At 41.5% G+C, this 14,387-nt stretch overlaps 1 protein-coding gene across 1 annotated transcript in view; it reads right to left on the reverse strand.

The window, feature by feature from the left end:
- The window catches only part of LOC132209432 (utrophin-like), a 95,474-nt gene that overhangs the window by 25,815 nt on the left and 55,272 nt on the right, over positions 1 to 14,387 (reverse strand). The window contains exons 2-4 of the mRNA XM_059644505.1: positions 4,190 to 4,347; positions 3,751 to 3,917; positions 413 to 524 (exon numbers count right to left, since the gene is read on the reverse strand). Coding sequence (XP_059500488.1) covers positions 413 to 524; positions 3,751 to 3,917; positions 4,190 to 4,347 — 437 coding nt within the window. The remainder of the gene's footprint in view (positions 1 to 412; positions 525 to 3,750; positions 3,918 to 4,189; positions 4,348 to 14,387) is intronic.

Raw genomic sequence — 14,387 nt, forward strand, 5'->3', positions numbered from 1 at the left:
TGCAAAGGCCTTAAGGGAGATTTGAAGACTTCTGCGAGCGGAAATGACGTTGTGAACCACATACTGAAGCTCCATAAGCGAGGTCAGTGTCATTTTCTTCGGTGATTTTAACTGGTTGAGGTGAAAAGGTTTTCCATCCATCCTGTCCAGGCCACTGAGAAGCTTGTTCTTGATGAGATTAAGAATGGTGGTGACAAAGCTGGAGAAAAGAGTGGGCGTGAGCCTCAACTTGACCTCAAAGAGCTTCTGCACAACATTGTATTTCTGGTATTGAAGCCTGATTTAAGCTGTTGGCCTTTTATCATTTTAGCAAACTACTTCAACTTTGAGGGCAGATTGTATTTAAATGGTTAAATCCCTAAGTTTCCACAGATCAGAATAATTCTATCAAGTGGAACAATGTATTACTCACTGAAGTGCAGTACTCCACCATTGGGTAATGTAACTTGTGCCCCTTGGATGTGCGTCCCGAAAAGAAACAGCTTCGGCAGATGTCATAATTTAAGTGTTTTAGGCTGCGGCACCTATTAAGGAAGAACAAGAAGTAAGAGAAATGTTCATTTTTGTTTGGATATTTTTAACCATCCAAGGAATGCAAGTTAAGTAGTTAAATTATGTATTTTTTTTATTTTGAAGAAACGGCAAAATTGTGTGGGGAGAAGCAAATGCTAGGTCAGTCGAGGAAAACTGTCCCAACTCCCCCAGTCAATTTTCATAATGGGATATCCCATCCCTGGAATTCTTTAAATTGCTTCTGCGCTGCAACGTTCCCATAGTATGGAAGGTTTTCATCTGCCACGGTGGCATAAACCTATTTAGAAGTAACCTTGCCAGAATCTTCCTGGAAAAGGTAAATCTGACGAGCAGCGATTGTAACATGTGAAGCTGTAAAGGCAACACTGAAGGAGGAGGACACACATTTTCAGCTCAGACAGCAGAAGGGAAGTACTCCAGGGAAAGAGAAGAAATAGCGAAGAAATAAACTGCAATAATGGCTGAGTCACAGTGGTATAGTGGCAATATCATTGAGCTAAATGCTCTGGAGAATGTAGGTTCATGTTCCAACACTGTAGCTGGTCAAATTTACATTTCATTAAAAAATACTCAGAACTAAAAGTTATTTCCAGCAACACTATCATGAAACTATCAACAAATGTTGGTAAAAACCCATCCGATTCACTCATGTCCTTTCGGGGAGTATTCGATCATCCTTACACCACTACATGTGGCTGCAGAGCCACAGCAATGTAGGTAGCTCTGAACCACCCTCCCAGCCATCCACTCAGTTCAACGGCAATTAGTGAAGGACAACAAATGATAACTTCACCAGTGATAGCCAAATCCCTTGCAAGAATGGAAAATGTCATAATGAAATGGAAGGACTTGATCAATGTAGTGTGAAATTATCAACAGATGAATGGATAGAACTGCATACAGAATGTAGGTCATCAATACGATGAGATGGTGCAAAACAGAGGATATTGCCTTCAGGATTCCTGTCATGAAGCCAAACTCTGAGACTCAGCAAGCACTCAAATGTGTGAGCAGAAACTAAATAGCCATGAAAACCAACATAAAAGTACAAACAGCAGGCTCTTAAAATTTTTGGAGATATGCAAGGCAATATTAAATTAAGCACTGAAGTGGTTAAGTTCAGTTAATCCTCTTGTAAATAGCACTGCTAACAGGAAACTCACTGTCAATTACAGATTAGTCCAGAATTTTCAAGGCAATAGATAAAGTGAAGCAGAATACCAGTTTCCGTGAGGAACAAACATAATTTGGAAGTTAAAGGGATGAAAGGAATTACTTTTCTGAACAACATTCGGAAGAAACACAGACAGACGGTTGATTGAGAAGATGAAACATGAGAAGATGGTAAGGAAAGAAATAGATTTGGAAGCAACAGTGTGGTAGAATTGTGGAAGTTCACTGGCCTCACGCAACATCAGGAACCAATACATTTGATCTTTATAGAACAGAATGTCAGAGAAGGGGGGCTCTCTTCCCAAATGGTCAAGCTGACAAAATGTAGGAAAAAGGCTGCCTTCCTCTTGGTGCTTCTCACTGGATGAACACGCGAGGAAAGTTGTGCTTTTTGGTTGCGGACCTATTGGTGGTTGGTTCATTCATATCAGGCAGATTCTCCAACAGCGGGTGAAGGTGTGGTCACAGTCTTCGCTCGGGGCAACTGAATCTATTCCTCTTCTTTGTTCTTTCATGCAAGTTTTGTGTTTGGATTCCTGATTGTGGCTACAAAATCTCCTATCTGTCCCTCGAACTGTCAAGTCTGCGATCACTCACGTCCTGTTTACCTCACCCTTTTCCGCCGTGTCCCAGAGCCAATTACACTTTACTTTAAAGTAATTTTAAGTCCAAATCACAGTAAAAGGAAGCCATTTGGTCCATCATGTTTGAACTAGATCTCCAAATACATATCACAAATTAGTGCCTTTTCCTTAACCTGCACATTATTTCTCTTTAATTAATCAACTAGTGCTTTCTTGCATCTTTTACTGAAACTGCCTCCTCTAGGTAATGCATTCTATAGACTGTGATAAAGCTATTTCTTACACTGCAGTTACTTCTTTAGTCAATCACTTCAAACCTCTGCATCTTATTCTCAATTCTGTCACAAGTAGCAAAGTCTTCCCCTCGTCTACTCTGACCAGACCTCAAATGATTTTGCAAGATTCAAAATAATCTCTTCTAAGTCTCAGCATCTTCGAGGAAAGCTGTCCCAATTCCTCCAATCAATTTTCATAATGAGATATCTCAACCCTGGAATCGTTATTGTAAATTGGTCCTGCTCTGTCTCTCTCCAACATTTTCACAAAGTTCCCTTCGCACGGAAGGTTTTCATTTGCCATGGTGGTATAAACCTATTCAGAAGTAACCTTGCCAGAATCTTCCCAGCAATGCAAAGGCTGGTGATCTCATGGTTCTTTGAGCAATCTGACATTTCTCCTTCAGTTTTGTACAAGATATGGCATCTTAAAGATTCTGTGAAATCCTGCCCTGTTCCTCATAGTCCATGAAAAGCTAACAGATCTTGGCCTTCAGAGTTAGGCCACCATTCCTCAAGCTTCAGATGGAATTCAATTGACTCCGGGTCGCTGTTGCTCTTGATTTAGTTACGGCAGTCATAGTTTCATCCACAGTTGGGCTCTCACTCCAGTTCTTCTCAGACAGAGAGTTGTTTGATCAGATCAATGGCAGTAACACGCACCTTCTCCAAGATGGCCAATCTTAGAAATGTAGGAGAATAGTTAACCAAAAAGGTTCAATTTACCCCTTAGAAATCCTGTCCAAATCTGCAATTTAATTTACTAGTTGTGGACAAGAAGTTTTATCGATCATTTAGCAACAACACAGCAATCACTTTCATAGGATGCACACACACTGATTACAGGACTAATAAAAAGGCCTTTCTGTAAATTCCCAATAATTGCAAATTACAGAACCAACCGGAAGTCGAGTCACAATCCGTTCTGAGCCACAGTGTCTGTGATCAATGCAACTGCGAACAAAATACCAAAAGCATGCAGCACTCACCTCTCACAAAAAATTAAGGTAAAAAAGTTGATACTTAATTTGTCCTAATTACTTCTCTGGTCCATGAATTTGTTCGGGTTTTGTGATGATCTCAGTTGTGTTGTTGACTGATGGAGTTTCTAATAGAACATCTAAAGTAAAAGCTTTCTTTAAAAACTAACTCCCTCTAACTTTCTGCTGGTTTGCACATCTCACCTGAAACCTACGAGTGGGTACTCTTTGCAGATGTTACACTTAGCCTGATGTTTTGCAGTTTCAGCAGCTGCCACACGGTGTCGAACAGGCAGCCACACCATGGACTGAGGCTCCAATCTCATCCACTCTACAAAGTGTTTAACATCAATCTCTGGTTTGTTCTGGCCCTAGAAGAAAATAAAAGATCAGCTGCATGATTAATTATGTCAAGTTTACATCCGCTATCCTCAGACATATCTAATACACTATCATTGGGGTTTCTGACATTGTTTTTATTAAATTAATGATTAAAAACATTGACTACTTGTCAACATGATAGCCTTGGATTAGTGGTGGTACATGTTGGCCTCTGGAACTAATTCAAACCGAAAATGAGCACAAAATTCATACTGGCAAGTAGACCCGCTTGACCTTCTGAAGTGGCGCAGAGCACACTTACATGTTGGAAGCAACTGCGGACACTTGGTTCAATGTTGCTGCCTCCAAATGAAGGTACCTCACCCAGCTGCCGAGGGATCTGGACTGCATTGTGAAGCAAAAGGCTCAGGCTTTGTTGGTCACATAATTCTGTGGGTTCAGCTCCTTGTTTGAAGAGGTCTGCAAAAGTTATCCATAAGAAAAAACTTGATATTCCGAAACTTAAGGGAGGTAGTTAAGAGTTCAATACATCCAATATATCTTCCTCAATTGCCTTGCTTTGTAAATTATCTTAAAACATTATTTTATGATCTTGATTGGCTATTTGCAAACAACTGTGGAAACAAAAACTTCTGTTTCTTGGCACCAATGGACAATGTATGTTGTATGATTCTCCAAGGAAGTCATTTCTTTCTTGATTGTAAATCTCAAACCTCTCTAATATCTCCTCGTTCTTTTCACAGAGATAATCTTTGTGTGGACCTGGAAAACATGGGCACTGTCCTCAATGAATATTTTGTGTCAATCTTTACAATGGAAAAGGACACTGCAAGTATTGATATCAGGGCAGAGGACCTAGGAACATCAGAAGTTTAGACATCGGAAGATGCAGCTGGTTCAGCAAATTTAAAAGTGGATACATCTACAGGCCGAACTGAAATGTATACCAGCGAGCAAGGGAAGTGAGGGAGGAGATATTTGGGCCCCTGTCAGCAATTTTCAAACCCTTGTCAATCACACGTGAAGTCATGAAGGACGATGAACATTGTCCTACGATGAACAAATGGAGAGAGGAACAGACCAGGAAATTAAAGGCCAGTCAGAATAATCTCAGCACTGGAGAAGCTATAAAGAGGCATTCTTAGGGGTAGAATGTACTTGCATGAACTAATCAGGGATAGTCAGTATGGATTTGTTAAGGTGAGGTCACGTTTCAGAAATTTGATCCTTTTTTGAGGAGATGTTGGAGTGTTGATGAGCTTATGCATTTGATGTGGACTTAGTAAAGCCCCCCTTGGCAGACTGATCAAGAAAGCAACAGTCAACGGGATCAAAGGCAAAGAGGCACGCTGGAGCCAAAACTGGCTGAGGCAGAGAGCACAGGGTGATTGATGGTAGAGGGATATCTATTTGACAGGATGTTTGCTTTGAGTGGGGTTGTGCAGGGCTTGCCACAAGGACCCTTGAAATTTGTCAACGAGATTCATCATTTTGGCTTAAACACAGTGTGTATGACCGTGTTGCTAGCGAATGACTAATTTAGTGAGGAGGATATCGACGGAATGGTCATGTAAATAACAGCCATGGGATCAAAGGCAAAGTGGTACACTGGACCCAAAATTGGTTGACAGACAGAAAGAATAAACTTCAGGAGGAGATCAGCACACTGGTCAGCTGGACACAGCAATTGGAACTCAACCAGGAAAAGTGTGAGCTAACGAACTCGGGAGGGCTAACAAGGCAAGGGATCACACTATGAAGGGTGTGATCCTGGACATTACTGAAAAAACCAAGATGCTGCCTGGGCTGGGGGTTCTCATGGAATCATAGAGTACAGAAGAGGTCCTATGGCCCACTAAGGCTGTACCTCTAAAAACACACTGCGACATATACTAGTCCCATTTTTACACACTAGACCATTCTCAAAAATATTATGCCATTACAAGTGCTCATCCAAGTACTTTTCAAAGGGTGTGAGGTTTCCTGTTTCAACTTCCCTCCCAGGCAATGCATTCCAGACCTTTGCCACACTCTGGATGAAAACGATTTTCCTCAAACCTCCGCTAAATTTCCCGTGTTTCTCTTTAACATTATGCCCTACCGTTATTGATGATTTAACTAAGGGGAACAATGCTTTCTACTCAACCTATCTTTACCTCTCATAATCTTATATGCCTCTATCAGGACCTCCACTCAACCCCGAAAACTTCTCTGCTTCACAGAAAATAATCTGAATTTTTCCAGCCTTTCTTCACAGCTAAAATGCTCCAACATATGCAACATCCTTTTCATTCCCTCCAGTGCAATCACATCCTTCCTGATGGGTGGTGACCAAAATGCCACACACAACTCCAGCTGTGGCCTAACCAAACTTTTAAACAGCACAAAGTGACCTCCCCACTCTTACCATCTGATAAAGGGAGATGTCCCATATGTCTTTGTAACAACCCTTACTAGCCTGACCTGACCCCTTCAGGAATTTATGAACGAGCACCCTAGGATCCCTTTTCTCCTCTCAGCTTCCCAGTGTCCTGCTATGCATTAGATTTAGACTTAGGTTTTATTATCACACATATTCAATACAGGGTACAGGAGTGCAATGCCACCTCAGACGGTGCCATCTCAGGTACAAAGTACCTCGGTACGAAATTTCAGTTGCAAATGTAGAAAATTTATCCATCCTTCTTTACTCAGTCGCAGGGGAGTGGAACGCAAAGCCGGAGAGGGTAGTGGAGTCGGCCTCATTAGGGGCATTTAATCGGCCATTAGACAAGTACATGGATGACAGTATAAGGTAGTGGTGGAGGTGAGACAGACCTTGGGATGAGGGTAATAGTTCGGGACAACATCGTGGGCCGAAGGGCCTGTACTGAGCTGTACCGTTCCATGCTCTACGTTATAAAAATAATTGAATACGTTAAAAAGTTCAGCACTACAGTCTTCTTAGTATAACAGTAGAAAAATAAAAACAAAAGTTTAAAAAGTCAAACATTACAGTCCTTTCTTAAGCCACGAGTTTTCAGACACTCTGACCGAGGCTTCCCCCATGACGGTTCGTATTCCCCTGCGCTGGGCTAAGGCCCGCCCATCCTTGCCGGTGGACTTCACTGCTGACTGCTGTTGCTGACCTCCATCGGGCACGACAGGCTTTGCCACATTAAGTACTCTCTTATCTTAATCCTTCTTCAGGCTATATCAATCTGCCACTGACCTGCCCATCTGACCGATGCCAAGATTGAAGCAGACAAGGGGAACTGGTAAAGATGTTTAAGATTTTGAAGGGCATAGAAAGGATAACTGGAAGCTGCTTTTTCCATTCGTAGACATGTCAATACACAGGGGGCATAGATTGAAGTTCACAGGTAGAAAGCTAAGAGGGGAGTTGAGGAGAACCTATTTTCCCAGTGTGGTGGGAGTCCTGAGCTCACTGACTGAAAGTGTGGCTGATTCAGAAAGTGTCTGAATATTTAAGTATTTAGATATTCACTTGTGTTGCCGTAGGCTCCAGGGCTATGAGCCAAAGTGAGTTCGATGCAGACAGATCTTTGTTGAGCAGTGCAGGAACTACGGACCGCATGGCCTCCTCCTGTGCAAAAAACATCCATGAGACTATAATTACACAGCTTTTCTTTGAGGCATTTCTCCACTTGACTGATTCTTTGTAAATGCAAGGCCGATAAAATAAATCCTTTTCTTAAAAGCTTCCATCTCACTGAGAAAGCTTCAGGCCAATTTGATAATCTGCTCTCAAAAATCTGCTCATGTTTTGATAGTTATGACAAATTCTACTATCAGGGCTGACACAATCCACAACATTCTAAATCAATCAATAATATTCCAGAAAGATGATCATTTGCCTATCCGACCAATTTTAACTGTTGCTTTAAAAAATAGAGAAATAAATCTGGATCTGTCAAAAACTAATCAGTTCTTCCTTGGACCATACCCGTACGTACCAGCTTTCAATGAAATATGCCCATTAGTTTGTGAGATACATTGCTGACCAACAGAACAACAAATGGGCAAAAACATTACCTCACATTCAGTGTTATCACTTCTGCAAGTGAGCAGTAGAGTCATACAGCACTTCCAAATCTTTTTCCCAGTGCGAATGATGAAAACATTATTGGTCACAAAAACAGCCGCTAAGGTTAGTGCCTTTGAGAAACAATAGCATCATACATATGTAGCGCATCATTTATCTTGCAGGAATGCACTGTGCACATTCTGCACAGACCAAGTTATGACTTAACACTCATGTGGCAGTGACTAAATACAGAAATATACTAAGACAGCAAACCTTTTGTTAAACAGCACCTGCGGTACCAGGAATGAGCTGAATAATCAAAAATTCCAGTTGATCAATAGGTCCACACACGCAAAAAACACACACTCAATAATAGGAACATAATGCATGGGATATACACATTGTATCAGTGATAATGGGAACTGCAGATGCTGGAGAATCCAAGATCATAAAATCTGAGGCTGGATGAACACAGCAGGCCCAGCAGCATCTCAGGAGAACAAAAGCTGACGTTTCGGGCCTAGACCCTTCATCAGATGAAGGGTCTAGGCCCGAAACGTCAGCTTTTGTGCTCCTGAGATGCTGCTGGGCCTGCTGTGTTCATCCAGCCTCACATTTTATTATCTGGGATATACACATCACTGTTCTCCCTCATTTACAGCATAAATGACTTCAGTAATGAGGCAACTTTGCCTCAATTAAAACTTACTGGCAGAGTGCCTTTTCACTTGCATCCTCACCATACATCACAAGATGATGAGAATACAGTAAACATCTGGTGTATAATTTTTGTCAGTTTATTGAGTGTGCTAGTTTGTTGAACAAAGTTTACATACAGTTAAATCTACAGTTTACATGTGTATCAGCAATGATAGATTTAGTACTGACACTTGTATTTTTCCTCCAGATGACCCTTGTAGAGTCACGTCAAGCCAATTTTCAAAGAAAGCACTCTGATTCTTCCACTCATACTTCTGGAAAAGGAAGTTGCAGAACGTCACTGACTGACTTTACTTATTTGAATACAGCGTAAGGTACATAGAACATCGAACAGTACAGGCCCTTCAGCCCACAATGTTGTGCCGAACTTTTACCCTAAACCTCAGGTCTATCTAACTCCACCCCTATCTTATATGACCATCCATATGCCTGTCTAATAGTCACTTAAATGCCCCGAATGAGACCGACTCCGCAACCCACTCCAGCTGAAACAAAGATCTCTTTGAATTGTCATTTGTCACACATGTATTGAATCAAAAAACAAATTTCTCACTTCCATAGATTTCTGTAGCATCTTAATATGATTTGTGAAGATTAATACTTCACCCGATCATTTTATAAATACAACTTTAAACAAAATGCCACTATATGGAACTTGTATGTTGGTATTTGTGCAGATGCCAATTCAGGTTGTGTGATCTGTTTCGATGCAACGAGTGATAAACACTTCGAATAAAATGGTTGAGAGCAGTATATGTGAGATTTAATACCATGCTTTATCTACAGATAACTCATCTGCAGGTAGTTATTCATGAGACTCAACTGACATCATGTCTCAGGGGAGCTTGTGACCTCTGGGTTAGGTGTTGTTTGACCATTGCCTACTGGTCACTGGTTGAGAGGAAACAGAACTACTAGCTGCTATCCATTTTCAACAAGTGATCATGATAATCTACCTGCGTTTCAACGTCCCATCAACATGCAAGAATTGTTGCTCGAAGAGGCTTCTGTGTAACAAACAGGAGCAGAATCAAGATCAACCTTGCTTTCCCTATCTGAACAAGCTGCCAACACCAGAAATATGGGACCGTCTTAATCATTCTTATACAATTAACTTTTACAATAGACAACAGGTGCAGAAGTAGGCCATTCGGCCCTTCGAGCCAGCACCACCATTCATTATAATCATGGTTGATCATCCACAATCAGTATCCTGTCCCTGCCTTATCCCCATAACCCTCGATTCCACTGTCTTTAAGAGCTCTATCCATCTCTTTCTTGAAACTATCCAGAGACTTGGCCTCCACTGCCTTCTGGGGCAGAGCATTCCATACATCCACTGCTCTCTGGGTGAAGAAGTTTTCCCTCAACTCTGTTCTAAATGCCCTACCCCTTATTTTTAAACTGTGTCCTCTGGTTCTGGACTCACACATCAGCGGAAACATGCTTCCTACCTCCAGAGTATCCAATCCTTTAACAATCTTATACGTCTCAATCAGACACCCTCTCATCCTTCGAAGCCAGGTCCCTGTACAGCTGCAGAAGGACCTCTTTGCTCCTATACTCAATTCCTCTTGTTATGAAGGCCAGCATGCCATTAGCTTTCTTCACTGCCTGCTGGCTTTCATTGACTTATGTACAAGAACACCTAGATCTTGTTGTACTTCCCCCTTGACCTAACCTGACTCCATTTAGATAGTAATCTGCCTTCCTGTTCTTGTCACCAAAATGGATAACCACACATTTATCCACATGAAACAGCGTCCGCCATGCATCCGTCCACTCAGCTAGCCTGTCCAAGTCACCCTGTATTCTCATAACATCCTCCTCACATTTCACACTGCCACCCAGCTTTGTGTCATTGGCAAATTTGCTAATATTACTTTTAGTGCCTTCATCTATATCATTAATGTATATTGTAAACAGCTGCAGTCCCAGCACCGAACCTTGTGGTACCCCACTGGTCACCGCCTGCCATTCCGAAAGGGACCCGTTTATCACTACTCTCTGCTTCCTGTCAGATAGCCAATTTTCAATCCAAGTCAGTATTTTGCCCCAAATACCATGTGCCCTAATTTTGCTCACTAATCTCCTCTGTGGGGCTTTATCAAAGGCTTTCTGAAAGTCCTGGTCCACCCCATCCACTGGCTCTCCCTTGTCCATCTTCACAGTTATATCCTCAAAAAATTCCAGAAGATCAGTCAGGCACAATTTCCCCTTCGTAATTCCTGCTGACTCTGACCTATCCTGTTACGGCTATCCAAATGAGTTGTAATTTCATCTTTTATAATTCACTCCAGCATTGTTCCCACCACTGACGTCCGGCTAACCGATCTATAATTTCCTGTTTTCTCTCTCCCTCCTTTCTTGAAAAGTGGGACAACATCAGCCACCCTCCAATCCGCAGGAACTGATCCTGAATCTAGAGAACATTGGAAAATGATTACCAATGCGTTCACGATTTCCAGAGCCACCTCCTTAAGTACCCTGGGATGCAGACCATCAGGTCCCAGGGACTTATCAGCCTCCAGACCCAACAGTCTATCCAACACCATTTCTTGCCTCACATAAATACCCTTCAATTCATCCATTACCCTCGGTCCTTCAGCCATTATTATATCTGGGGGATTGCTTGTGTCTTCCCGAGTGAAGACAGTTCCAAAGTACCTACTCAACTCTTCTGCCATTTCCTTGATCCCCATAATAAATTCACTTGTTTCTGTCTTCAAGGGCCCAATTCTAGTCTTAACCATTTTTTTTTTCAACACACCTTTTACTATCCTCCTTGATAATTGGAACTGCAGATGCTGGAGAATCCAAGATAACAAAATGTGGAGCTGGATGAACACGGCAGGCCAAGCAGCATCTCAGGAGCACAAAAGCTGACGTTTCGGGCCTAGACCCTTCACCCAGGCCTGAAACGTCAGCTTTTGTGCTCCTGAGATGCTGCTTGGCCTGCTGTGTTCATCCAGCTCCACACTTTGTTATCCTTACTATCCTCCTTCATATTTTTGGTCAGTTTTCCTTCGTACCTCATTTTTTTCTCCGCGTATTGCCTTTTTAGTGATCTTCTGTTGCTCTTTAAAAGCTTCCCAGTCCTCCGGCATCCCGCTCATCTTTGCTATGTTATACTTCTCTTTTATCTTTAGAGAGTCCTTAACTTCCCTCGTCAGCCACGGCCGCCCCTGCCTCCCCTTAGGATCTTTCTTTGGAATGAACTGATCCCGCACCTTTTGCATTATATCCAGAAATACCTGCCATTGTTGTTCCACTGCCATCCCTGCTACGGTATTGAACCATTGAACTTTGGCCAGCTCCTCCCTCATCGCTCCATAGTTCCCTTTCTTCAACTACAATGCTGACACTTCCAATTCTCCCTTCTCCCTCTCAAATTGCTGATTAAAACTTATCATATTATTGTCACTACCTCTAATGGCTTCTTTACTTCAAGGTCCCTGATCAAATCCGGTTCGTTGCACAACACCAGATCCAGAATTGCCTCCTCCCTGGTAGGCTCCATACTGACTCTGCATCTCCTGATTCTACATCTCCACTCGCAAAGGGCTGAAGATTTTATATTTCTTTACATTCATAATTTCATATCTATTTTACTATTTCTTCTTTCTTTATTATTTCATATTTCTTTACTTCTGACTATTTTAAATACAACAGGTTTTCTTATGCTACATCAGTGACGACATTTCAAAGGTAGTTTAGCTGCCTATAAAGTACTTTTTATGCCTGAGACCATAAAATGAGCTACATAAATGCACTTCTTTCTTTTATTAACTTCTGTAGTTGTGTTTCTTTGCCAATGGAGGATTGGCTACAATTACACAGGGTAATGTAGGTGAAATACATTTCCTATGACAAAATTCCAAACCAAAGTTACGAAATTAGAATAATAAACTATTGGCTGTTTGCAACTGAACACTGTAGATGAGCAAAGGTCACTTAATCAGTAAAGTACTAATTAAGTATGTTCCCGACATGGAGAATACAAATGAAAACTACGGTAATGCTCATAGGAAATTGGACAACGTTCTATTTTATGATCATAGCAATGCCATATCATCAACACATGTTTTAATAGATAATAAGTCACTCCGGGATATTTATTCATTTGTTTTATATCCTCAAGATCATCTTCGCAAATCCTGTGAACAGGGACCACTGAACAGCTTACTTAGCCTTTCTTTTACACCTATAATATCCATGTTTTATCCCTCTCCCCTCGATGTTTGTCTGCAGGAAGATGAGTTAACAGGGGGCTTACAGTTTTAATTTGTACAGATATGTGTCCAATGTTTGTAAATATCTGACTGTAGCTAGAATCTATGCAGTTGTAATAAATAGGCATTCTTGTTAAGAACAGAAATCTGGACCGTGGTCTTCATCAGTTTGGATCTAAAAGACAAGTAAATTAGGGAAACTTACATACTTTTCAAAATCTTCCACATTGGGATTACTCTGGAAACTGCAGGCTCGAATTGCAGCATGGTACCCTTCTGAATGTAACACCTGAAATCACGAAAGTAATAACTTGCTTGAAAATGAACATGGACTCTATGGGTTAAGGTGACACAAGCCCACGAGCTACAACATGGGGAAAAATACAGTGGATGCTATTTTTAATGAACAGTGTGTCAACATCAACTGTTCTGTCTGAGAGTGAAATCTGAGAAATGAAAAGTGAAAACTGCCAGGTTAGAAAGTTCCAGCTACATGCTTACCTGATGGAAATGCATTGATTGTGATATTAATATATATATATGATTGTTAATTGAGAGTACTGATGAATTTTGCTTTTTGTTTCTGTGATGATCTAAATAATCCATTTGTCAACACAATAAAGTAGATATTGTTATTGTAAAACACCCCTGAAAATCCAAAGAAAATTTCAAGAGGGGCCAAATAAGTCGTGTTGGGGAACAAAGAAATGGCAGAGGAACTGAACAAGTATTTTGCATCAGTCTTCAGGTTGGAAGGCACCAGTAGTAGAACTTTAAGGGAGTCTGAAGCAGAAGTGAGTGTGGTGGCCATCTCAAAGGAGAAGCTGAAGGGTCTGTGTGGAATTTGTACATTCTCCCCATGTCTGCACGGGTCTCCGCCAGGTGCTCTGATTTCCATCCACAGTCCAAAGATGTGCAGGCAAGGTGGATCAGCCATGGCAAATGTGAGCTTGCGGGGAAACAGTACAGGGCTGGGTCTCGGTGGGATGTTCTTTGCGGAGATGGTGCAGACCCAATGGCCTCTTTCCGCTCTGTAGGAATTCTATAATTCCGAGAAGATGGTAAATTACATGGACCAGATGGACTGCCCCCCAGAGTTCTGAAGGAGATAAGTGAAAAAACCATGCAGTTATTGGTGATCTTTCAGGAATTACTGGAGTCAGGGTGGGTCCCAAAGGAGTACAAAATGGCAAATATAACGCCCCTGTTTAAAATGGAGGGAGGCAAAAGACAAGAAATTATAGACCTGTTAGCCTGGCGCTGGTCATTAGGTCAGATTTTAGAGTCCATTATTAAGGATGAGGCCGGAGAGTACTTGGAAGTACATGGTAATACTTGGAAATACATGCAAAATTGGGCTGAGAAAACACAACTTTGTCAAGGGAAGGTCTCTGTTAGATTCTTTGAGAATGTAACCAGTGAGTTAAAACAAAAGAGAACCATTGAACTTTATCTGTTTGGATTTCCAGAAAGCCTTTGAGAAGGTCCCACACAGGAGGCTTCAAAATTTAAAAAAATGA

Source organism: Stegostoma tigrinum, unplaced genomic scaffold (genome assembly GCF_030684315.1).
Source record: "Stegostoma tigrinum isolate sSteTig4 unplaced genomic scaffold, sSteTig4.hap1 scaffold_93, whole genome shotgun sequence".
In the NCBI taxonomy this organism is placed as follows: Eukaryota; Metazoa; Chordata; class Chondrichthyes; order Orectolobiformes; family Stegostomatidae; genus Stegostoma; species Stegostoma tigrinum.